General features: G+C 42.9%; 2 protein-coding genes across 3 annotated transcripts in view; one reads left to right on the top strand and one right to left on the bottom strand.

Moving 5' to 3' along the window:
- Nucleotides 1-5,844: 5,844 nt before the first annotated feature.
- Nucleotides 5,845-14,145, bottom strand: LOC141372963 (uncharacterized). The gene is made up of 2 exons (XM_073893606.1): nucleotides 13,372-14,145; nucleotides 5,845-5,965 (listed from the first exon to the last, which is right to left on the bottom strand). The coding sequence occupies exon 1, from the start codon at nucleotides 14,125-14,127 to the stop codon at nucleotides 13,456-13,458; it is 672 nt and encodes a 223-aa protein (XP_073749707.1). The 5' UTR covers nucleotides 14,128-14,145; the 3' UTR covers nucleotides 5,845-5,965; nucleotides 13,372-13,455.
- Nucleotides 13,980-24,222, top strand: part of UBE2J1 (ubiquitin conjugating enzyme E2 J1) — a 25,636-nt gene continuing 15,393 nt past the window's right edge. Inside the window, exons 1-4 of one of the 2 annotated variants that reach the window (XM_073893605.1) lie at nucleotides 14,030-14,156; nucleotides 18,883-18,956; nucleotides 22,013-22,086; nucleotides 23,010-23,141. In XM_073893605.1, coding sequence (XP_073749706.1) covers nucleotides 22,027-22,086; nucleotides 23,010-23,141 — 192 coding nt within the window. In that variant the 5' untranslated portion in view covers nucleotides 14,030-14,156; nucleotides 18,883-18,956; nucleotides 22,013-22,026. Of the gene's footprint in view, nucleotides 14,157-18,882; nucleotides 18,957-22,012; nucleotides 22,087-23,009; nucleotides 23,142-24,222 lie in introns of both variants that reach the window. The other variant, XM_025862555.2, reaches the window with a different exon arrangement.

The following is a 24,222-nucleotide window of genomic DNA, read 5'->3' as shown; positions in this document are numbered from 1 at the left end:
CACAGCGAGAGAAGGAGCACAAGCAAGGGGAGTGGGAGAGGGAGAAGCAGGCTTCCTGTTGAGCAGGGAGCCGGGCTCAATCCCAGAATCCTGGGACCATGACCTGAGCCGAAGGCAGACTCTTAACGACTGAGCCACCCAGGGGCCCTATATACAAAATTCTGTTTCTGATTGGAAAGACTGATCAAAAATAATATTTTTCTAAGATTTTTAATCGGTAGTAATGTTGAGTTTAGGAGAAAGAAAATGTCTTTGACAGAATTACTTACTGATAATATATAATGATTGAGTGCACACAATATTTCAGGCTCTTCAGTGCTTTTACGGAAGTTATCTTCATAAAACCAAGAGATGGGTACTATCACCATTCCTGTTTTACAGATCAGGCGACTGAGGGTAGAGAGTTGACATAACTTAGTCAAGATCGCATAACTAGTAAGACACAAGGCTGGGAGTCTGGCTGGATAGTCCACCCTCTCGATACTGTCCTGGGGCGCCTGGGTGGCTCAGTTGGTTGGGCGGCTGCCTTTGGCTCAGGTCATGATCTCTGGGTCCTGGGACTGAGCCCCACATTGGGTTTCCTGCTCAGCACAGAGTCTGCTCCTCTCTTCTCTCCCTCTGCCCCTCCCCACTCTCTCTCTCTCAATCTCTCTGTCTCTAATAAATAAATGAAAAATATTTTTTAAAAAAATAACTGTTCTAAGCAGCTGTACCACATGTCCCTTTACATGTCCTCCCTTCACAGATATGAAGATGGGGACTTGAAGTGTAGGATTTACTGCTGCATGGGGTTATGAAGGGTAAAATGCTGGAAATTTAAAAAGACATACCTTTTCTCACAGGAGAACCAATAAGAGCAGCCTTCTAAATGTACTTAACTCAAGATTATGCTTTCTTCTGCCGAATCCAATGCGGAAAATAATTTTAACAGAGTCTTTAAATTTCAGAAGAGAATTTAAATACCTTTTCCAGACATTTGGTTTTCTAAGAAGCAAAAGTATATCAAATTCTGAGAAAATCATGAGAATAAGCCTTTGATCTTACCTGGATTCAACCTTTTACATCAATATGTTCAACCATATTTATAGAAAACAAAACACTGATCTGGATTAAAATTCAAAAAGATACATTTCAATCCTAACCTTTTCTTGACCTGCAGACCTACCTTTAAAAGCGTACTTTTGCTGGAATCTTCTGTAAGAGGACCCTCCGCTCGAATATGCCCCAAACTGAATTCACTTCCTTCTTGCTAAATCTTCTCCTCCTGTGGTGGTGTGAAGATGCTCCCTGCAGACCCTGTCAGAAACGTGGGCCTCCTTGACTCTCTCTTCCTGCTCACTCCATCCAATCAACCACCCAGTTCTTTCAGCTCAGCCTTATAAACATCTATTCAATCTATTCTCTCCATCTCTTTTGCCACTATCCTGGTTTAGGTCACCATCTCTGCTTCTGTGGATCTCAACAGCTTCTTAACTAACGTCTCTCCACCTCATCCATCCATCCGTCCTCTCCATTCTCCACACAAGACCCAGAGTGACCTTTCTAAACCACCACCATTCTGACCATATCAGTCTCTTGCCTAATTTCCGTCGTAGCTCTCCATTATAGATATCAAACTCCTCAGTAAAGTTTGCAAGAACCTGCTTCCCTGGTTCTTACCTCCTTCTCCACCCTCAACGGAGGTGAGCCAGCCTGCCTATATAATGCGTGGTAAATAAGAGGAAGCACGAGTCTCGATTCCCTTCTTTGTCAGTCATTTTCTGAGGGAAATGATAATTTTTTTCATTCATCAGTGACTGATAGGACACCTTTTATATGCCAGACATTGTGCTTAATAAAATAGCTAAAAGGCAGATTTTAGAGATGCAAGGATTTTAGTAATAGAAAATAAAGCACTTTACAGAACTGTAGGAGTTAACCCTTTATGGAATCCATTTTAAACTCTTCATTGTTGTTGTGAGCCACAATAAGTACAATTCACATTGCAAACTATCACATACACCTATAAATATTACCTTTTTTAAGAGTTTTTTTTTTTTAGGGTGCCTGGGTGGCTCAGTTGGTTAAGCGACTGCCTTCGGCTCAGGTCATGATCCTGGAGTCCTGGGATCGAATCCCGCATCGGGGTCCCTGCTCAACAGGGAGTCTGCTTCTCCCTCTGACCTTCCTCCGTCTCATGCTCTCTCTCTACCATTCTCTCTCTCAATAAATAAATAAAAATCTTTAAAAAAAGAGTTCTTTAATTTTTATTATTATTTTTAAAAAAGATTTTATTTTTAAGTAACCTCTACATCCAATGTGGGGTATGAACTCACAACCCTGAGATCAAGAGTCACATGGTCCACCAACTGAGCCAGCCAGGCACCCCTTATAAATATTACTTTTATTTTTTATTGTCATTTTTATTTCTTTTAAGTGAGCTCTATGCCCAATGTGAGGCTTGAACTCATGACCCTGCAACCAAGAATCACATGTTCCACTGACTGAGCCAGCCAGGTGCCCCATAAATATTACTTAAAAAAAAAAGAACTCACAAAGTAGTATCCTTCCTACATGCAATGCGTTCTAGTATTTTTTTTTCTTTATTTCCTTTTTAAAAACGATTTCACAATCCACTAATGAATGGGTCATGACCTGCAATTTGTGAGGCATTGCTGGAGTAAATGAATCCATTGGCCAGATCAGAGATACTTAAAGATTTTCTTTTAAGCCTAAAATATTTTCCTTCCCTCTCTGTTAATTTTTATTTATTATTTATTTATTTATAAATTACTACTAGTTTTTCTTTTTTTAAAGATTTATTTATTTATTTGAGAGAGAGAGAGCATGTGAGCACATGTGTGTGGTGGGGGAGGGACAGAGGGAGAGGGAGGTAGAGAATCTCAAGCAGACTCTCCACTGAGCACAGAGCCCGATGTGGGACTCAACTCCATGACCCTGAGATCATGACCTGAGCCGAAATCAAGAGTCAGGTGCCTAACCGACTGAGCCACCCAGGCACCCCTCCCTGTCTGTTCATTTTTTTTTTTTTAATTTTTTTAAAGGTTTTATTTATTTACTTGACAGAGAGAAACACAGCTAGAGAGGGAACACAAGCAGGGGGAGTGGGAGAGGGAGAAGCAGGCTGCCCGCTGAGCAGGGAGCCTGATGTGGGGCTTGATCCCAGGACCCTGGGATCATGACCTGAGCCAAAGGCAGACACTTAACGACAGAGCCACCCAGGCGCCCCTGTTCATTTTTTTTTTAAAGATTTATTTATTTATTTGAGAGAGAGATTGTGAGAGAGAGAGAATGTATGGGGAGGGGCAGAGGGAGAGAATCTCAAGCAGACTCCCCATTGAGCACAGAGCCTGATGTGGGGCTACCTGAGATCATGACCTGAGCCAAAATCATAAGCAGGTGGCTCAACTGACTGAACCACCCGGATGCCTCTCCCTCTCTGTTAATTTTACAATCTTAACAAACATAGGGGGAATTCCGAGAAGGTTCTTGAATTTTTCTCTCACTTGATCAGGGCTTTCCACTGTGTTTACGAGAGTAGTTCTAATTTTCATTGCCATCTCTTGGATGTTTTTGTACAGTGGGTTGTGGGGGATCCATCCTGGCAGGATCATCTTTTACTATAGACTCTATCATTGACTATAATAAATAATTAACTTTATTTTTTTAAATATTTTATTTATTTATTTATTTATTTAGAGAGAGAGCACGCACATATGTGGGTGGGAAGGGCAGAGGGGGAGGGAGAGAGAGAATTTCAAGCCGACTTTGCTCTGAGCACAGAGCCTTACATGGGGCTCGATCTCACAACCCTGTGATCATGACCTGAGCCAAAATCAAGAGTCCGACGTTTAACTGACTGAGTCACTCAGGCACCCCAGTAATTTACTGAGAGTTTAGGGACTCTTGAGTTTAGATCTAACTTCTATGGGTCCTTTGTTAATTCAGACATTAGTCTTATCCAGTATCAAGAATCCACAAGTTTTGCTCTTTTGTGTTATTTTGACACTCCCAAGAAGCATGTGGACAAGCCCCTTCCCCATGAAAGGGAGTTGATCTAGCTGCTACACTCAGTGTGGAGGAGAGCATTAACTAGCTGCCTGAGGTCTTGACCACCCTGCTTCCTCAATCTGTACTAATAAAGTGCTGGGGCAAGGAGGATCTTTCTGATATCCCAAAACTGCATAAAAAAACTAAGGCGTGGGGTGCCTGGGTGGCGCAGTCAGTTAAGTGCCTACCTTTGGCTCAGGTCATGATCTCAGGGTCCTGGGATTGAGCCCCATGTCGGGCTCCCTGCTCAGCGGGGAGTCTGCTTCTCCCTCTCCCTCTGCCCTTCCCCCCTGCTCCTGCTCTCTCTCTCTCAAATAAATAAAATCTTAAACAAACAAACAAACAACAAAGACCCTTTCCCTGAATGCCCAACTACAGGAGAGCAATTAAGACCCATTTCTTCCATGCTAATGCAGGCCACCCCAAGATGGGCCACTCTGGTGTGAAGATTGAGCCGAAGGCAATCAAGACCCTGTAGGCTCAAGAGGAACTTCTGCCTCTCCCTTAACCACACAGAAGACTCTAAATTGGGGGTATTTCCCAGAGTAAGGATTATTAGCAGAGATAAGGTTTATCTGAGTGACCTATCTCTATGGTAGGGCAAACATCTAATTACCAAATATGTGCTTTATTTCTTATCGCCCTGTGCAGTGCATTCCTTTCCTCTGAAGTCCCAGATCCCTACCCCCTTCTCCTTAGTTCAGAAGGGCATATAGACCTCAATTTTGCCTGTCTTTGGAGTTTCCATGTCTATATGGATTCCCCGCACGTATGCTATTAAATTTGATTTTCTCCTGTTTATCTGTCTCATGTCAATTTGATTTAGTTCAGCCAGAAGGACCTTGAGGGGGACAGGAGTTCTTGCTCCCGACACCTACCCTTACCGTCTCTGTGGACTATTCCACTCCTGCAAGCTGATTCTGGTTGCTTCCACCTTCCATTATTGCCTAAGTCCCTGTGTGGCTACTGGCCAATTGTTGCTTGCTTCTGGCCATGCTGAGAGCTCAGGGCTGTAATACCCCGCCTTCATCAACTAGTCAGTAAGCAGGAACAAACTCCAGACTTCTCCCAGATCTCTGCAAGCAACTTTGGTCACCCTGCTTTCACCTCCCCTGCATGGGAAGCAGGCAGTAACGGGGCTGACTGGGAGGGACCAGTCCTGTTTGCCTTTCCATCTCAGTGGGAGAGGAGAGAACTCAGGTTAATAAGGTGCAAGAAAAGGCACCACCACGTTCATGTCCTACCATTTCATTTAATGCTACAGGCCAGTGCTTTCCAAAGTTATCTGATCTTAAGAATCATCTAGGGTGTTTAAAAGTGTAAATTCCCATCTCTACCCCAGTCTTCTTGAATCAGAATCTCTGAGGAGAGGTCTGGGAATCTGTATTTTATATAAATACCCTTATATATAAGTATAAGGCAAATCTTATAAATTGGGACACATTGTTTGGCCTTACAGCTGATAAAACACGGATGGGGAGGGGAGATGATGAAGACTGGGTTAGAATTACATAGGGCTTTCTTCACACTTCCACTCCTCCATAAACACACACACACATACGCCCACACATGCACATACATATATGCTTCAAGTGTTAGGGTCCTTTTTCCACCTGGATTATGTAGCTTTTAAAATCTACATTATTTAATCTATAATTTGAATGTGAACTTTTATAGATGTAAATTAAATAATTAAAAAGTCTATTTAAATCATTTTTTACTTTAGATATTTAAATATTTGCTAATGTTAAAATCACAAATTACACAAAACGGCGTTGATTTAAAAAATAATTTCTTCACTCAAGTCATTTTATTTAAGTCTTCACAGGCATCTTCTACAGCAGGGTCTTCATCATCATGGAACATTTTGACTCATCTGACAGTTCCCTCTTAGGTATTTTAAGAAAGAACCTGTCTTAAATTGAAGAGGATGCTGTCAGTGGAAATTTTGAGTCTCAAAAAACTATTTGTTTAACATTAGGGCCGGTGTATGTTTTTCCCCTCTATGTTCACTCAACAAATACGTACTTCTTCTCTTTTCGGTGAATTTTTAAAAAGCCTACTAATGAGTATCTCCCATGCTTGTCCTCCAAGGTCATATGCTCAGGAATGTCTTTGACTTCCCCCCTAATATTTTAGATGGCCCTTATTAGAAAGCTGCCTTTGCTCGAAGCACTTTCAAGACATATTGTCTTCCTGAACAATTTTGTCCTTCTTGAACAAAGAAAAGACAAAAATATAAGGCAACTAACTCTCTTTTCTGAAAAATGGTACTTGGGAAAACTTTTGCTTTCTACTCTGGCACAAATGGCATATATTTCCATTTGAGAACATCTGCACCTAAACCCAACTTCAACTTCCAGGGAAGTCACACTGGCCCAGCTGTCTTCTCACAAGACTCGTACCTTTTGGTTATTTTGCGCCAAAAGGATAAACTACAGGGAAGTCCAGGACTGCTTTTTGAAGCTGATGACTTGGTTGTCATTCAAAGTTTGTAAACTGAATTTTAATGGGAAGCAGCCTAGTGTTGTTTGTTGTAAAGATGTTAATAGTATTACTGAAATGCCTTGAGGCTGCGGGATTTCTCTAGGAAGTTCTGTATTTGTGTGTGCACTGAGCATTGTCTGTAGACTAAAGGTTTCACATCTTTATGAACTATGATTTTTTTGGACGACTGTGGATGCTATAATAATGAAGAAAATACAAATTTCTTTAAAAGTATTGAACTCAGGGGTGCCTGGGTGGCTCAGTCATTAAGCGTCTGCCTTTGGCTCAGGTCATGATCCCAGGGTCCTGGAATCGAGTCCCACATCGGGCTCCCTGCTCCGCGGGAGGCCTGCTTCTCCCTCTCCCACTCCCCCTGCTTGTGTTCCTGCCCTCGCTATGTCTCTCTCTGTCAAATAAATAAATAAAATCTTAAAAAAAAAAGTATCGAACTCAAAGTAACTTTTTGCCATTTTGCATTTCCCCAATGAATAGAAACTGAAACTTCTCTCAAGGTAGGGAGCAGAGTTCTAAGCTATTCAGGCTAGTTTGTAAATGAACAAGTTTCTTCTATCCGCAAGGGGCTAAAAAGGCTCAGAGAATGACACTTGGCATGGCAGGATAGGGGGCCACAAGAAAAAGGGCATAGCAGGCGCCTGGGTGGCTCAGTCGGTTAAGCGTCGGCCTTCGGCTCAGGTCAGGATCCCGGGGTGCTGGGATCGAGCCCCGAATCGGGCTCCCTGCTCAGCGGGAGTCTGCTTCTCCCTTTTACTCTCCCTTCCTCCCTCTCTCTCAAATAAATAAATAAAATCTTAAAAAAAAAAAAAAAAAAAGAAAGGCGCAGACAGAGAGGCAGAGGGACAGTGCCCGGAAGAAAAATTAGGAAAGGCCCCAGGAGGAGGAAGGGAGGGAGGGAGAAGACACAACTGCTGGCAGATCGTTAAGGTACTTGTTCTTTCACCCGTGAACCACTAGTTTTATCTTAGTGGCAGGTGTTTCCTTAGCGCTAAGATTAGAAAACGAAACCTCTCTCTCTTTTTTTAAAAAAGATTTTATTTATTTGACAGAGAAAGACAGCGAGAAGGGAACACAAGCATGGGGAGTGGGAGAGGGAGAAGCAGGCTTCCCGTAGAGCAGGGAGCCTGATGCGGGGCTCGATCCGGAGAGCTGGGATCATGACCTGAGGCGAAGGCAGACGCTTAACGACTGAGCCACCCAGGTGCCCCTGAAAATGAAATATCTCTCGTCAAACTCATCAGTCCATCAGAACTAAGGAGCAAGGAATATGAGTATTGCAATTTTTGTTTTTTAATGTTAAAAGCACCTTTATTATGAGGGGTGCCTGGCTGGCTCAGTCAGAAGAGCATGTGACTCTTGATCTTAGGGTCATGAGTTCGAACCCCATGTTGGGTAGAGATTACTTAAATAAATAATTTTTTTTAAAAAGGCACTTTATTATGAAAAACAACAACAAAAATAAATGCAATCCATGCAAATAAAGCAAAAACACAATACGAAGCAGGTTTCTTTTTTTTTTTAAGATTTCACTTATTTATATTAGAGAGAGAGAGCACGCACGAGCGGAGGGAGGGGCAGAGGAAAGGACAGAGGGAGAGGGAGAGAAAATCTCAAGCAGACTCCCCGCTGAGTACAGAGCCCCACGACCCTGAGATCATGACCTGAGCTGAAATCAAGAGTCTCAGACATTAACTGACCAAGCCACCTGGGCGCCCTTCTTTTTCCTCATTTCTAATATTGAGAGCTGTAATTTTGGGAAAGGTGTCAGATAATTAAAACTATGACAGCAAATTGGATCTCCGAAAGAAGATGTATTTTTAAGAAAGCCACAGTAAAAATGATTTTAATAGTGTTGCAAACAACTAGTTACTACTGTATTTAGAAAATGCTTCTTTGCTTATTACTGGGAAAAACCTTTTAAAATGAGGTGCTCCTACTGGTGCAGTATAAGTCATCAGACGGAAGGACCTACTAAACTAGTTTTGTAAGCACTTCACTGGGTTTCAGATATACTCACTTGAGATCTGTCTGTAATACTTTCTTCTAAAATACAGTGTTAGAGAAGTGTCAGAATAGAAGGAGCAGGTAAGATATGTCTTGAACAAATCAAGAAGGATAAAATGAAGAGGTCATTTCGCTCCTGGATCTCTCAGCCTGCCACCGGATGGTAGGTAGATGCTGGCCTTACAGTGCAGTAAGGCTGGGCACAGAAACAAATTCCTTCCTGTCCGACATTTTTGTTCAGGTGAGCAGACCTTAAACTTGCGTCCCTGGTAATGGCCAACATCTCCTTACATTAATACCAGCTACATCCCCATGGGATAATTAGTCCCATTTTTCCTATTAACTACTCTATTGGGGAAATCCTGGGGATGAAACCATAGGAAAACTGTGGTAGGTGGGTCTTTTTTTTTTTTTTAAGATTTTATTTATTTATTTGAGAGAGAGAGAGCAGGAGCAAGGGGAAAGAGCAGAGGAAGAAGGAGAAGCAGACTCCCTGCTGAGCAGGGAGCAGGATGGGGGCTTGATCCCAGAAGCCTGGGATCATGACCTGAGCCAAAGGCAGATGCTTAACTGACTGAGCTGCCCAGGCACCCCAGGTGGGGTCTTTTTAAATTTTTTTATTTTTAAAGATTTCATTTATTTATTTGAGAGAAAGCGAGAGCACCAGAGTGCACACACATGAGCAGGGGGAGGGGCAGAGGGAGAGGGAAAGGCAGACTCCCTGCCGAGCAGGGAGCCCCATGAGGGACTTGATCCCAGGACCCCGGGATCATGACCTGAGCTGAAGGCAGATGCTCAACTGATTGAGCCTCAAAAACACCCCAGTGGGTCTTTTTTTAAATGAAAAATTAAAAAAAAAGTCTATTATAAAATATTAGAGTAATGAATAAGATGCTTAAAATAAATTCCATATATGGCTTTCTGAAGTGTCTTTCATTATTATACTCTAGGAAGGAATTAATGTAAAATTAGTCAATTTATACTATCAATGTAAGTGATAATAGCACTGCTACTTGCAAAACAAGTAATCCAGTTAGCTTATGGCAGATATTTTTAGTATAAAAAGACACATACAATGGAAGCTCAACTCTGTTAAAGTACCTATACTTTATAAATAAAGGCTCAAGGTAAATACACTAAAATGTTGATCATGGCCATTTCTTTTCTTTTTCTTTTTTTAAAGATTTATTTATTTATTTGACAGAGAAAGACACAGCGAGAGAGGGAACACAAGCAGGGGCAGAGGGAGAAACAGGCTTCCCGCTGAGCTGGGAGCCCGATGTGGGGCTCGATCCCAAGACCCTGGGATCATGACCTGAGCCGAAGGTAGCCGCTTAACGACTCAGCCACCCAGGTGCCCGATCATGGCCATTTCTGAGCAGTAAGATTATGGGAGATTTGCATTTTGTTCATATTCTAAATACTGAACAACAATCATGTATTACTTTTATGATCAAGAAGAAAAATCATTTGAAAAAATAAGAAAAGTTTGGGGCACCTGAGTGGCTCAATCAATCTTGATTTCAGCTCAGGTCATGATCTCAGGGTCCTGAGATCAGGCTCCTGATGCGTGTGGAAGCTGCTTAAGATTCTCTCTCTCCCTCTCCCTCTGCATCTCCCCCCCGCCCCGCTCTCACTTGTGTTGTGCTTTCTCCCTCTCTCAAATAAAAAAATATATATATGGGCGCCTGGGTGGCTCAGTTGGTTGAACGACTGCCTTCGGCTCAGGTCATGATCCTGGAGTCCCGGGATCGAGTCCCGCATCAGGCTCCCTGCTCAGCGGGGAGTCTGCTTCTCCCTCTGACCCTCTTCCCTCTCGTGCTCTCTATCTCTCATTCTCTCTCTCTAATGAATAAATAAAATCCTTAAAAAAATATATATATATATAAGAAAAGTTTTAAATGCTGAAAAATAAATATCGTGAAGTGTGTGGTCCAAGAATGACACTGAGGTTCAAAGAAGCATATCCATTTTCAAATGGTGGGGAAAAGACCTTGCATGACACAAAATAGCCTGATTCCTTTCTAGTGTAGCAAAAACAATCCAGGTTTCAGAGTCAAAAGACCTGGACTTGAATCAAGGTTCTTCCACTTTCTAGATAAGCAGCCTTGGATAAGACAATGAAACTTTAAGATTTCAAAGTATTCAAATCAAATCAAGAAATAAATAAAAATCTGGAAAAATCTGTTTTCATCAATATGATAAAACAATAATGTCAGAAGTATAAGAACTTGCAGTGGAAAAAACTGAGAATTAAAGTAAATTGCTTTGGGGTGCCTGGCTGGCTTAACTGGTGGAGCATGAGACTCTTGATCTCAGGGTCATGAGCTCAAGCCCCACGTTAGGTGTACAGATTAGAAAAGGTTGTGGTTTTTTTTTTTTTAATATGTTATTATTTATTTATTTATTTTTAGAGAGAGAGAGAGAGACAGAGAGAGCACGAGCTGGGAAGGGGCAGAGGGAGAGGGAGAGAATCCCAAGCTGACTCTGAGCTGCGTGCAGAGCTGGGCTCAATCTCATGACCTGAGGATCATGACATGATCTGAGATCAAGAGTCGGATGCTTAACCAACTGAGTCACCCAGGCAAACCCCCCCCAAAAAAAATCTTAAAAAAAATTTAAGTAAATTGCTCATTTCTCTGAGACCTCCACTGTCCGTACTAGCTAGGAAAATGGATTTAAATAACCCGTGCTGCTGTCAGTAATATAGTGAAGAATAAATGAGCTGATATAGGCCCAGTGCCCAATACTGGGCCCCATACACAGTACATGCTCAAAAAGTATAGTCCTGGCCTTGCTCCCTGGATGCAAATGAAGATGGGTGGGGGATCTGCACTTCAAAGGGCTTCTCTTCTATCTAAGGAAAACAGAACTATGTAAGTCAATGATTATGGGTTTGCTTGTTTGTTTTTAAGTAGGCATGGAGACCAAGTGGGGCTTGAACTCACAACCCTGAGATCAAGACCTGATCTGCGATCAGGAGTTGGATGCTTAACTAAGTCACCCAGGTGCCTGACTGTGGTTCTAAATACTCTTTTACCTATAAATGTCTCTCCTGAGAGAAATCTTTCAATTGGCTTGTTAGAGTTCTTTGCTCTTGCAACAAGTTTAATAAACCTTAACATGTGCCCATTACTAAATTGTCAGAATAAATTTTGTTTTTAAGCAAGGAAGAAGAGATTATAATTACCACGGAGCCAGTCTTGTGGGGAAAAAAGCCCTCCCTGTTGAGAAGCAAGAATTCTGTCCTTTTTCAGGGAGCTAGAACTCCTGTCCCCTTCAAGATCCTTCTAGCTGGACTAAGAATCAAATTGACGTGAGATAGATAAATAGGAGAAAACCAAATTTATTTATTTATTTATTGAAGATTTGATCTATTTGACAGAGAGATAGCGAGAGCAGGAACACAAGCAGGGGGAGGGGGAGAGGGAGAAGCAGGCTTCCCACCAAGCAGGGAGCCCGATGCGGGGCTCGATCCCAGGATGCTGGGATCATGACCTGAGCCGAAGGGCAGACACCTAACGACTGAGCCACCCAGGCGTTCCAGAAAATCAAATTTAATAGCATAGGTACAAGGAATCCACGCAGACATGGAAACTCCAAAGACAGTTCGGCAAAATGAGGTCCGTCTGTCATCCTGAACTAAGAAGGGGTTAGGGATCTGAAACTTCATTGGAAAGGAATACACTTCACAGACAATAAGGAGAACAGATGTTTGGCAATTAGATGTTTGCCCTGCAATACAGGTGGGTCACTCAGATAAAATTTATCTCTGCTAGATAATCCTTTTTCTGGGAAAGACCCCCAATTTAGATTCTTCTGTGTGGTTAAGGAAGGGACAAAAGTTTCTTTTGAGCTCCCAGGGTGTCAAGTGCCTTCAGCTCAAAAAATCCATATGCCAAGTGGCACATTGGGGGCTGGGCGGGGGGGGGGGGAGGTGCTGTCCTGAACCCCTGCAATGCCAAGGAAAAGACTAGGTGATGGTGTCTTCTAAAAAGAAAGAAAAGAAAAACGTCCTGGTCTCCGTGCAGAGGAAGAAAAGGAGAGGAGACCACAGCGTCTGGTGTTTGACTGACTTGGAGGCTGAATAACTAAACGGTTCCTAGTGCTTCCAGAACTGTTTCCTTAGCTATCAGATGGGAATGATAATACCTATTTCACAAGCCACAGGCTTTTGCAGAATTGTACAGTGTTAAACAATTTGAAGATCTAACACAAAGAATTAATAAATGAATAATAAAGCAGCACATTGGGGTTTGGCTTTGTTTGCATATCTCAGCCACTCTGATTATCCGTTTGCTTCTCAGAAAACCTCATGGAATGGCTGGAAAGATATCATCTAATTTTGTTTTAGATATCCTCCATTTCTTTCCTTCCCTCCCAATTTCACTCTTTATAAAAGGTTGCTGGTACAATTCTTTATATAACAAAATACACTTTGCCCAACCAGATTAACCCGGCTCCATCTCACCTAGAATTCCTTCCTTCCCTCTTCATCCTCCCCACCGAGCCAACCCCTCCCTCTTTTCCTCAGTTCTCGCCCCTCCTTTAAGCCTTCAAGACCCCATAGCCCTCTTCCTCTGAATCCCGTTCTTTCTATGATGAAGCCTGTACTGTGTCCTTTGTATTTGTACGCTTTCCCCCCAATTCAATGTAACGCCCTCAGTTTTATTTGACAAGTTATAATTCTTTTTTCAACCCCCCACAATGCTTAAAAGTGTCTTGCACCTAATCCCGTTACTAAAAAAATGTTATAAAAATCCTACTCAATTTCCTCATCACCGGATTTTCTCTTCCGCACTTAACTGTCTTTACCATCAGCTACTCGATCCCAGCAAAGCGGCCCACAACCCCGCCGGGCAGCGCGCGGGCAGCCGGGGCCCGGGCCCGTCTATTCTCTCAGGCCCGGGGGTCCCGGGGGCCGCCGGCAGCGGGTAGGGCCCGGCCGCTTCCGGCCGCGCCGTTCCTCTTCAATAGCCGCGAGCGCCGGGGGACCCCGGACGGGCTCGGCGAAAGGTCGGCCTCCGCGGGGCCCGGCCGAGAGGAAGACGAGGACGCCGCCCGCTTTTGCAGATCCCGGGGCGACCATCGCAGGGTCAACGGCGACCGCGCAGTGACGGGCGCCGGAGCTGACCGACTGCCACGAAGCGACCGCCACGTCAGGGCAACTTCACAAAACCCGGGCGAGGGCGGGTGACGCAGACCCGGCGGCCGCGGCGGGGTTGGGCCCGCGGCCAGACGAGGAGGCTGACCTCCAGCCCGGGCGCCCCGTTCAGCGACGCCCCGGCCGGCGCCGGCGCCTGCCCGGCCCTCAGGGAGGCGGGGGGAGCGGCGGAGGAGGCGGTGCCATCGCGAAGCCCGCGCCCCGCCCGCACGCTCACACTCCGCCCCCACCCCCCTCCCGCAGTCCCGGCCAGGGCTGGGCGGCGTCTGCCAGGGCTGGGCGGTGTCTGCCGAGGCTCCCTCTGCCTGGCCCAATCGGCCGGAGCCGCGCTGACACCCGGGCAACTGCGGCGCGGAAAGGTGGAGGCGGCGGGCCGGGAGGCCAGAGCCGGGACAGCGATCCGCCATGGAGGCCCGCTACAACCTAAAGAGTCCGGGTGAGCAGGGCTGGAGGCGGCGGGCAGGCGGCGCCGCCAGGTGGGCCGGGGAGGGCGGAGTGACCCTGGGCTCCCGGGCCCGGCGCTGCGGTTCCCTCGCGTCCGCCGCCACTCGCGGCTCCGCTTCGGGGTTTCGCGCTCTACGCGAGACCGCCGCCTGCCGGGATGATGCAGGCCGCAGGGCGGCCGGGCGGGCAGCGGCCGCCAGTCCTGGGGACCGGCCAGTTCCCCGCAGCACCCGGACTTTCCCTTTCCTCATCTTGGTCGCGTAGTGCTGGGTCCTGAACTCATCCCTAAGAGCAGGTGTAAAGGTGATGTCCGTGGGTAATAGTTAACAGTCCCTTGCGGTACCTGAACACAGACCGTCGTTATCCCTTCGTCGCTGCCACCGGACTTTTATTAGCTGTTTGACTCACTTGCATGTGAGGATTTGGTTGTTTAAATATCTCATTTGCAGCATTTGGGGCGAATGGAATTCCAGACTTAGAGGAAATATTCTGTATTAAAACAACTAACCAAAGAGCTAAGAAAACTAGTTAGATGAGCCGTGTACTTTAGAGCTAACCACGATTTTTGCCACGACGACTAACATGATATATATCTATATTCAGTTCTAGAGACTTCCTGTATTTAGTGCCCCTGCTTCATTCACAGAACACCCCAAACAATCCTAGCTTCAAGTTCTTTTCTGGTGCATTATAAAGATGCAAGAAAAGTAAGCAGCTCTCTCATATTAAGGCAGGCTGGAAATGAATCACTAGGGTCTGTAAATGGTGTTTATTCTGTCTGTACCTTGATAAATTTGTCAGGAGGGAGAAACTCCACAGTTCAGCTCTAAATGATAATCCTAGAATATTAGTGATGGTTTGACCAGATATTTGCTGCTGCTTATTTTTCCCTTCCAAGAAAGCATCTTTTCGGTAGGAATCAGCAAGATTAGCATCCTTATGGAAAGAGCTGACATTGTGAACTTTTGATTTTTTGAAAAATACTTAATATGTAATACTCCAGAAAAGTCTGAGGATATTGACTGAATAGAGCATTGTTAGCTTGAGTGCTGTCAGGCTGAGAAGTGTTCTTAGGTGACCCAGTGTGTAGAATGGGTCATAACATTTGGGGGGGGTCCATAGACTGCTTTAAAAATCTGGTGAAGCCTGTGGGCTTTCCAAGAAATGCATTTAAACAATTCAATTTCAGTGGGTTAAGGACCCCCCCCCCAACCCCACACCCCGCCCATCTCTTAAGAACACCCTCCGGTGGTGGGGGGTTAGGAACGTAAAAGAAAAAGGGAAAGAAAACCTTAGTTTTAAGGTTGGGTGATAGAATGCTTAAATTGTTTAGCTTGTCATAGATTTAAATAAAACTACGTGGGTAAAAATGTATGGTGACTACTTGATCACATGGTACCAAGTTCCTTAGGACAGCTGAGGTACTTAGTGGAATGTCCAGAGAATAATGGAAATATAAATAATAGTGCAGTTTGGAATGGAGAACTGGTGGGTCCCAAGACATTGTTGTTCCAGCACATTGCTCAGGTTTGATATGTTCTCATACCTGAGGTTATGAAAAGTTTTCAAAATTTTCCAGAATTTTGTACATTTCCAAAGTATATGATCTGTCAGATAGCTGAGCTTTGGTCGACATGCCCCAGTGTTATAAATTGCTTCCTCTTTTTTGGTATTTCCTCAAAGGTGGTGTTGCTGTTCTACACGAAATGATTTTTTAAGATCTTTTTTTGTTTGTTTGTTACCGTGTGGATCATTTGGAGTTCATGGTGAAGATGATCTCTAAGTCCCATAGATGATCTATGGGACTTACTAGAAATGCTAGGAGGCATGGTGAAAATGCTTCCTTCCCTTGTTTTATTCTCAGTCCTGTGATATTTTTAGAGTAATGCTTATGTGAAAAAAAGTGGTTAAAAGCACTGCACAATATAAGAGATAGAACCCTTTCTCTGTTATGTGCAGTTGTCTTAGAGGAATGGATGGTACAATTAAGAGAATACACGTAACTGGTTCAGGGCCAGTGTGCTAGCACGTGGGTAGTAATTTGTTCGCTTGGTAAGTAGGAAAACTGGCGTGCCTGGGTGGCTCAGTCGGTTAAGTGTCTGCCTTCCACTCGGGGCATGATCCCTGGGTCCTGGGATCGAGACCCGCCTTGGGCTCCCTGCTCAGCAGGAAGCCTGCTTCTCCCTCTCCCACTCCCCCTGCTTGTGTTCCCTCTCTCGCTGTCTCTCTCTCTCTGTCAAATAAATAAATAAAATCTTTCTTTAAAAAAAAAGTAAGAAAACATTGTGATTTTTCTGGAATGGACTTGTGGTTATGGGCAGAGCTCTATATGGAGCCACCTCATAAGCCTCTGACGTAGCCTATCAGTAGGTGCTCTGCATCAAGCTCCCTGATCCCTTTTTGGGTCTGCTCTGGCCAAGGTAGTAGGGTCTCATAGTACAAAGTAGGGAGACCTATGTATAAAGAACCTCTTGTGGCAGCTTTCTTCAGAAGGGCCTATGGGTGTGTTTAGCAGGTGACTGGTGTATAAGAGACCAGTGCAAAGGCACCCATTACCTCCACCAGAAACCTGGGAGCTGTCCTATCCATGCTCTTAGTGTGAATTAGTGGTGATCTAACAGCTTCACCCAGATTTCCCACAGACTGAAAAAATCTCTACAAGGTAACAAAAAACCGAACTCATCAATTTACTCTCCTCCCCCAAACTTGCACCTCATCCCTTCCTTATTCCAGGGATTGACAGCAGCTCGGCACTTGTGGGAATCATCTTTGATCTCTTGGTCTACACCTTTACTCCACCCCCTAGCCTGGACACACAGACACACACATATGCACGCGCGCGCGCGCGCACGCGCAGGCATTCTCACATGGGCACCAGTCCACGCAGGCAAGTATTTATTCAGTCACCATTGTCACCAGATCCAGTAAAATAAAACTGATTTGATCACTCCTTAAATTGAAAATTTTTCAATAGCTTTCTATTGGCTCTGTATAAAGTTCAAAGTAAAGTGTTTAGCTTGGCTTACAGGGCTGCTCATGATTTGATCCTTGCCTTTCTCACCAACCTAGTTTCCTACAACTGTGCTCCTTTGCTTTTTTTTTTTCCCTCTTCTTTGTATTTTTGCCATGTATCCATTTTTCCCAAGTGACTGTCCAGATGGAGCCACTCTTCTCACCTGTACACTTTGGTCCCTGTTGGAACCTTTGCTTAGAATGGCTTCCCTTTAATCCATTGGAAATTCCCATTCTTCATGCTTCTTTAAGGTTCAGCCTTGCCCAGCTACCCTGGGCAGACTATTAGGTAGACTATAAGGTAGTCCCCGTATTTGTACACACTTAGTGTCTGTACTGTAGTTGTTTTCATGTCCTTCTCACTGTGAGCTTTTTGAAGGCAAGAAGCAGGTCTTGGTTATTCTATCTCCATCACTCAGACATTCTTTAAATATTTGTTGAATGGGTATCTTTGTAGGGTATTTCCGGGCAGAAACACTAGTCCTTAAACATTTGCTTAAGTGCCTTTAGTATGGGAGCAGGAGGAGGCACTTGGGGAGCAGACATTGGGTTCATACCTGCCTCCTGCATTTTTTTTTTAAAGATTTTATTTATTAGAGAGAGAGAGTACACGAGAGGGGGGAGGGTCAGAGGGAGAAGCAGACTCCCTGCCGAGCAGGGAGCCCGATACGGGACTCGATCCCGGGACTCCAGGATCACGACCCGAGCCAAAGGCAGACGCTTAACCAACCGAGCCACCCAGGCGCCCTGCCTCCTGCATTTTATCTATGCTTTGGAGATTGACTGTATTAAGATATTTGCTTTCCAAGAGAAATCAGATACATGAGAGACAGTGACCTGTAAAAGATCTCTTTAGCTAGAGCTTTGTCTCCAAAGCCCAGTATAAGCCTAGTGAGGTAGAGCCTGGGCATGGGAAGATTGCTAATGCCTGGGCCCATGGAGCCTAGAGCCTGGATCTAGAGAGATCATGTGGCCTCCATAAAAAAGAACAAGAGCAGGTATGCAGGTCCTCCCCACTTCTTTCCCTTCCCTGGCACATCTTATCTCACCATGGAGAGGAGCTGATCAGAAAAAGTTTTCTATGTGATAGCAAGAGATGGGGTATCAGGAGTGGCAGACTCTGCGGTAGCCCCAGTTGCCAGGCAGTATTTCGAAACTTGACTATTCCATAGCAGTGATATTTCTCCTTGGGAACCAGAGAGCCATGCCATGAGGCCAACTACATATGCTCACTGCCTGGATTTGAACCAGGGAGAGAGCCTTATATCCCAATCTATTTCTGACCTTAATAACTTGTGATGGGGGAAGGGGAGAGGGGGAGGGAAAGGAGAATTATATGAAGAAATTATTGACTCCCATTCAGTAGGTACAAACATTGAAGAAGAATAAAATTAAGTGATTTATTTAAGGATTTAGAGCTACAAAATGTCAGAGCCAGAAGTTTAATGCAGCCTAATTCAGAGTCCATTTTCTTTTGCACTTAAGGTGTTTATAATATATGTAATTTCAGAAAAAAAAGATCATGAGAACACTAGACTAATAGTAACTTCTGTTTGGCTACGTGGCTTTAGCTCTCACATGGTATGTGCCTGTGTGGCCTATGAACTAATAAAATAAGCATGTTTAGTTGTTAAGCAAATTACTGTTCCTTTAAATGCATTCTTAAATCAATTCTGACCCTTTCTTACATCTCTCATAATATCCAGGTACCACTGGATATTTCTTTCTTACATCTCTCCTGTTGAACTGAGCTGAGTGGGAGAGAGGCAGAGAAAATGTGGTAAGGGTACGGAATGACATAAAATCTGTTCTTCAGCTTAATCTTTCAGCCAGCTGATGAGGAATGAAGGAAAAATAATCTCTGTGGGATCTGTGATTGCCAACAGCAGCCAAATAAATTAACTTCGTAACAGCTTCCATGATTTTGTTTATATCTAATAATATTAATTGGAAAGAATGATATTTTTATGTGGCTTTAAATCAGGGTCTTTCCATCTTTGTTCCATGGGACCCTTTGATAGACTAGGTTGAAGGGGGTAAACTGCTTGAAGGCCCTTCCATGCTGGCTTCTTCAATCAAAACAGCTCTGTTACCTCTTTTACATATTGAGGTTCTCGTTAAGCTTTTTTTTCGAACAAAGAATTTAATCTTATTGTCAAATAAGTTTGAAACCCATTGCCTTTAATCAGATGCTTGGAAAGAGATTTTTGGAGGGATGATAGGAAAATTCAATTAAACTAATATTTGAGTGTTTACTATGTGCTAAGCCCTGAGGAGCCTTCAGTGAAGTAAATTGTTTAGCAGGAAAGACTGGTGTTAAGTAATTACAAGTGAGATGAACTTTATGAAAGATAAAATACAGAGTGTTATGAGGGCTTATAGCAAGGGGATTCAATCTAGTTTCTAGGGTAGTGACTTCCAAACCTGACAGACATTAGAATAACTTGGAGAGTATTTCTGGTCTCCACTCCCCTCCAGCACGCCTTAGAAATTTTTATCTGTCCAGGTGGGAATCTCTAGTCATTCCTCAGCATGTATAAGGGAAGGTGTCAGGGAGACCTTCCTGAGGAAGTTACTTAAAGCCAGTCTAGATGAGACAAGGAGTGGGACTGGGAACAGTATTGCAAGCTGAGAAGCATGACAAATGCTCTATTAGAAACATATAGGTAGGGGCGCCTGGGTGGCTCAGTTGGTTAAGTATCTACCTTCGGCTCAGGTCATGAGCCTGGGGTCCTGGGATCGAGCCCAGTGGTGGCCTCCCCAGTTGGCGGGGAGTCTGCTTCTCCCTCTGCCCCTTAACCTTCTCCCCCCCCCCCATGCTCTTGCTCTCTCTCAGATGAATAAATAAATTAAAAAAAAAAGAAACATATAGGTACATACTGAGACATATTTCCCCTCCCATGTTCTAGACACAAGGCTTTGTTCAGTTCTTTGATTCCCACACCACCTGCCCCAAGACTACAAGCTCCTTGTTGGTAACCAAAAGTATATTTTATTTTGGTTGTAGCTGTAACATCTAGTATATACTCAATAAGATGTTCAAATACTTTGATCAAGTGAACAAAGTCTGTGCTTATAGGGACCTAGTTCAGTGCAGGAGATGGAAAAGAATTAGTAATTATGGAACAGGATAGTGACTTAACTTTTTCCCCCACTTAGGAACCCTTGATTAATATGAAATTTTATGCAGAAGTCCTGATACATACTGAACTGTTTGTATGTGTGTGGGAGGTGTTCTCAGTTAACCTCTTTCCCTATAACATTTCAATCTATACTTTCATGTATTTTACTTTTATTGTTTCCTCTGCCTATTCATATCCATGCATAATTCCTACTGTCTTTCTTTCAGATGTCAGTACCTCACCCCTTTTCTCTTCTGTCTGCTCTCAGGTTAGGGTACCCACCTGGTACATACTTCTCTTATAGCACATATTGAACTACATCAGTTGGTTTTCAAACAGTTTTGGGGAGCCTTGGGCTACCTGGTTTTTCCCTGGCTTTGCTTTCCTACACCAGTATCCTGACATTTTTTGGCACCTAAAACTTGAGGTGAGAGGGGCTGGGATCAAAGGATTGACCTTTGAGAGCCAGTAGGAAAGGAAAGAGGGTGCAGATACAGATAGGATTGTAGGTTGTGATGGGCTGCCCACAGCCCATCATGGAAGTAGAAAGCTGTGCCGTTAACTCCAAGAGGTGGAAGAGGAATAAGATGAGGAGTAAACAGGTGTGAAATAGTCTTGGGGTGCTAGTTGGAGTGGGTTGGTGGGCTTACCAGAGAAATTCAGGAATATTAGGTGGCATTGTGTCCCAGTGGAGGTTGTTGATAATAACTTTATAATGGCATCCATGTTCCTGCCTCTGTGACTCCCCCCCACCCCTCTTTCAGTAATGCTCAGCTGTTTGGGTATAGATACCAAATAAGAAGATCGTTGGGTTGGGTCAGCTAGAATTGCATTTTATTAGGGGATTATGAAAAAACTCCCAAGAGCTAAGTGTGTGGATAAAGAGGGAAGTGAATATAGGTATAGGTGGACATAGAAAATTATGGGGTCTGTGGTTTGGAAGTTTTAATTAAGCTGAAGTCATTTCAAAAAGGAATTCAAGGGGCACCTGGCTGGCTCAATCGGTAGAGCATGAGATTCTTGATCTCAGGGTTGTGAGCTCAAGCCCCACATTGAGCATGGAACCTACCAAAAAAAAAAAAAAAGGGAATTCAGTTAGAACTATGGAGATTCAGTGACCTCTGGGGACACCCATTTATATTAATGCAAGATAGTGGGTGGAAATTCCCAAGAGGTGGGAATATGGCGGTGGGGGGGGGTCTACTGTTAATGAGCATGAATTCCAGAGGGCAAATTTTTGTTAATATAGGCATTTTAACAAGATAGAGTTGGACTGCCTGTGTTAGAATCCCAGCTGTCATTTACTAGCTGTGTGACCTTGGACAAGTTACATAATCTCTCCATATGTCAGTTTCTTTGTCTGGAAAATGGGAATAAAAATAGTAGCTCTCTCATAGCATTGTTCAGAGGATTGTATGAGTTAATGTTTGAGTGCTAGCACATACAAAGCATATGTAAGTACTTATTAAATAAAAATAGTACTGCCCTAAATATTTAATTTAATATATAATTCTTCTAGTGCCTAGCTACCATGTCCTTCCCTCTCCCGTTAATACTGTTATCTCATAATTAAACTTCTGCCATATACTCAGTTGAACTAGTCCTCTATACACTTTTTATTGAAGTAGGAACTTTTTCATTAAGTTTGTAAATCTGTGCTAATCTCTTGGAAAAGTGTATTTTAAATGTCTCTATCTTATAAATTTTATTTTAGCTGTTAAGCGTTTAATGAAAGAAGCAGCAGAATTAAAAGATCCAACAGATCATTACCATGCACAGCCATTAGAGGTTAGTTTCCATCTTTTACATATGGATTTTAATACTTTAATATTTTAAATGAATTCCTTAAAATGGTTTTTTTCAGTGCTTTGAGTCATTGCAGATGTGTTTGGTTTATTGATATATCTTACTCCCTGTATTTTCTTAGTATTTATTTCATTAGCCATTCAGAATCCAACATATTAAAAGCAAATTTCCAGTCTCTATAAATGGTCTCAGATGCTAAATTGGTCTTAGGTTTTGAGTATGAGGGAGGGAGGGGTAATGGAAAGAACTCCAAACTCTTTAGTGTAGAAGACCTGGACCCTTGAAGCTAGTCTGGGCTTTTTGCACAAAGATCTCTATCTCTTTTCAGTCTTCTCATCTGTAGAAGGAGGGTATTTAAATGTGGTCAGCCTGGTTTCCATGATAATAGTGAAAATAAAATGTAATAAAGTATGTGCAAATATTTTGTATACTGTAAACTGTAAAGTACCTGGGGACTCTAAGATGATGTTGATAGCATATTTTTTAATATTACTGACTACTTATAAATAAGCTCTTAAGCGTCTATGAGGGATAATTTTTTAAAGTTTGTTAAAATAATCCACATTTACAGCAATTATTTGATTATATAATAATTATCACTAATTAGTATTCAAGGATTAATTTAGCTTAAGTAAATCTGTAATCTTATGAATATATAACAATGCTCAGCTGTTTTTAAATGCATTTGTTTAAAAAAGATTTTAGCTCTTGTGGGACATGAAAACTAGATTAAATAGCTTTTATTTATAACTTTTATACTTGAGATATTTTGTGCATTAGAAACTATTCTAGTAATGCGAAACATTTCATTTTTCTCACCCAGGAATATTTCTGGTACTCATTAATAAAGATGATCAAACGTTTTTAATGTTATTGATTCCTTGCTGGTTATTGTTTTTGTTCAGGATAACCTTTTTGAATGGCACTTCACAGTTAGAGGGCCCCCAGATTCTGATTTTGATGGAGGAGTTTATCATGGACGAATAGTACTGCCCCCAGAATATCCTATGAAACCACCGAGCATTATTCTTTTAACGGTAAGAATTCTTGGCTTTTTGGAATGCTTGTGATTTAACTCTTCATGGTGACTGCAAAGCATGGTTAGTAGACTCATTTTCATTAAGAAATAAAGCAGAACATTGTTATAATTTTGTCTTTGGGGACCAGGACTTGATAGTACAGTTCTTTTCCCCAAAAAATAATTCCTAGGAATTATTGATGCTAATGAGTGCACAGTTGCCATAGTGTGGTTGATAGGATTCAGTGGATCAGTGGATACAAAGTGCTAGGCACAGTGTCTGGCACTTGCCAAGTACTCAGGAAAGGATAGTTAATGTTATTATATCTCTTAATCATATCATCACCTTCAACTTCTCACCTTTCTTATACTCTTTTCCTCAGTTTCCTCATTTTTACGTACAGCTCTGAAAATAAGAACTGTCACAGGGTCCTCAATAAATGTTAGTTATATTATTACTATTTATATCTTAGAATTCCTGTCTTCACATATTTCACCTCCATGTGAAGGAAAACTGTTGATCCAGTTTTCTCTTATTTTTTTCTGGGATGTTGTTCCTTCAGAGTAAATTCCTCTCTTATTAAGCTCTCCTTCCCTCCTTTCCTTTAATTTGCAAGTATGTCTAATTATCCTCTAACCTTGAAAAAAGCAAAACAAAACACAAAAGCCTTTCTCCTCCCTCTTTAAGCTGTTGTCCTATTTTCTCTTTGCTAACTTCAAGACATCCTTCCTCTAGTTTAGCCTGTTGCAGTCTGGTTTCTACATGCTTACTACACCAGTCTCAGAGACCAGTTTGAGAAATTGCACTGCCTCTTCTCAGTGGTCATCCTCGTCTGTCTAAGTTAAATATCTGACACCACATGGAGTAGCAAATGGTAAAACAAATGTATTCATCAATAAATACGAAACTAAAGCTGCTTTTACTACGATACTTGGTGTAGTGGAAAGAACATTAGTTTCAGAGCCAATAGACCTGGATTCTGACCACTGTTCTTCCCATTACACCAGGCAGGTTACATAATCGTTTTGAAATTCAGTTTTCTCCTCTGTCAGGGGTTGTGTATGGTAAATACAGTCACAATATAAAGTTCCTATCATAT

This window comes from Callorhinus ursinus, unplaced genomic scaffold (assembly GCF_003265705.2).
Source record: "Callorhinus ursinus isolate GAN/ISIS: 27379988/994484 unplaced genomic scaffold, GSC_fseal_2.0 scaffold6, whole genome shotgun sequence".
NCBI classification, from domain to species: domain Eukaryota; kingdom Metazoa; phylum Chordata; class Mammalia; order Carnivora; family Otariidae; genus Callorhinus; species Callorhinus ursinus.
The sequence above is the reverse complement of the archived record's forward strand: the minus strand, read 5'-3'. Positions and strand labels throughout refer to the sequence as shown.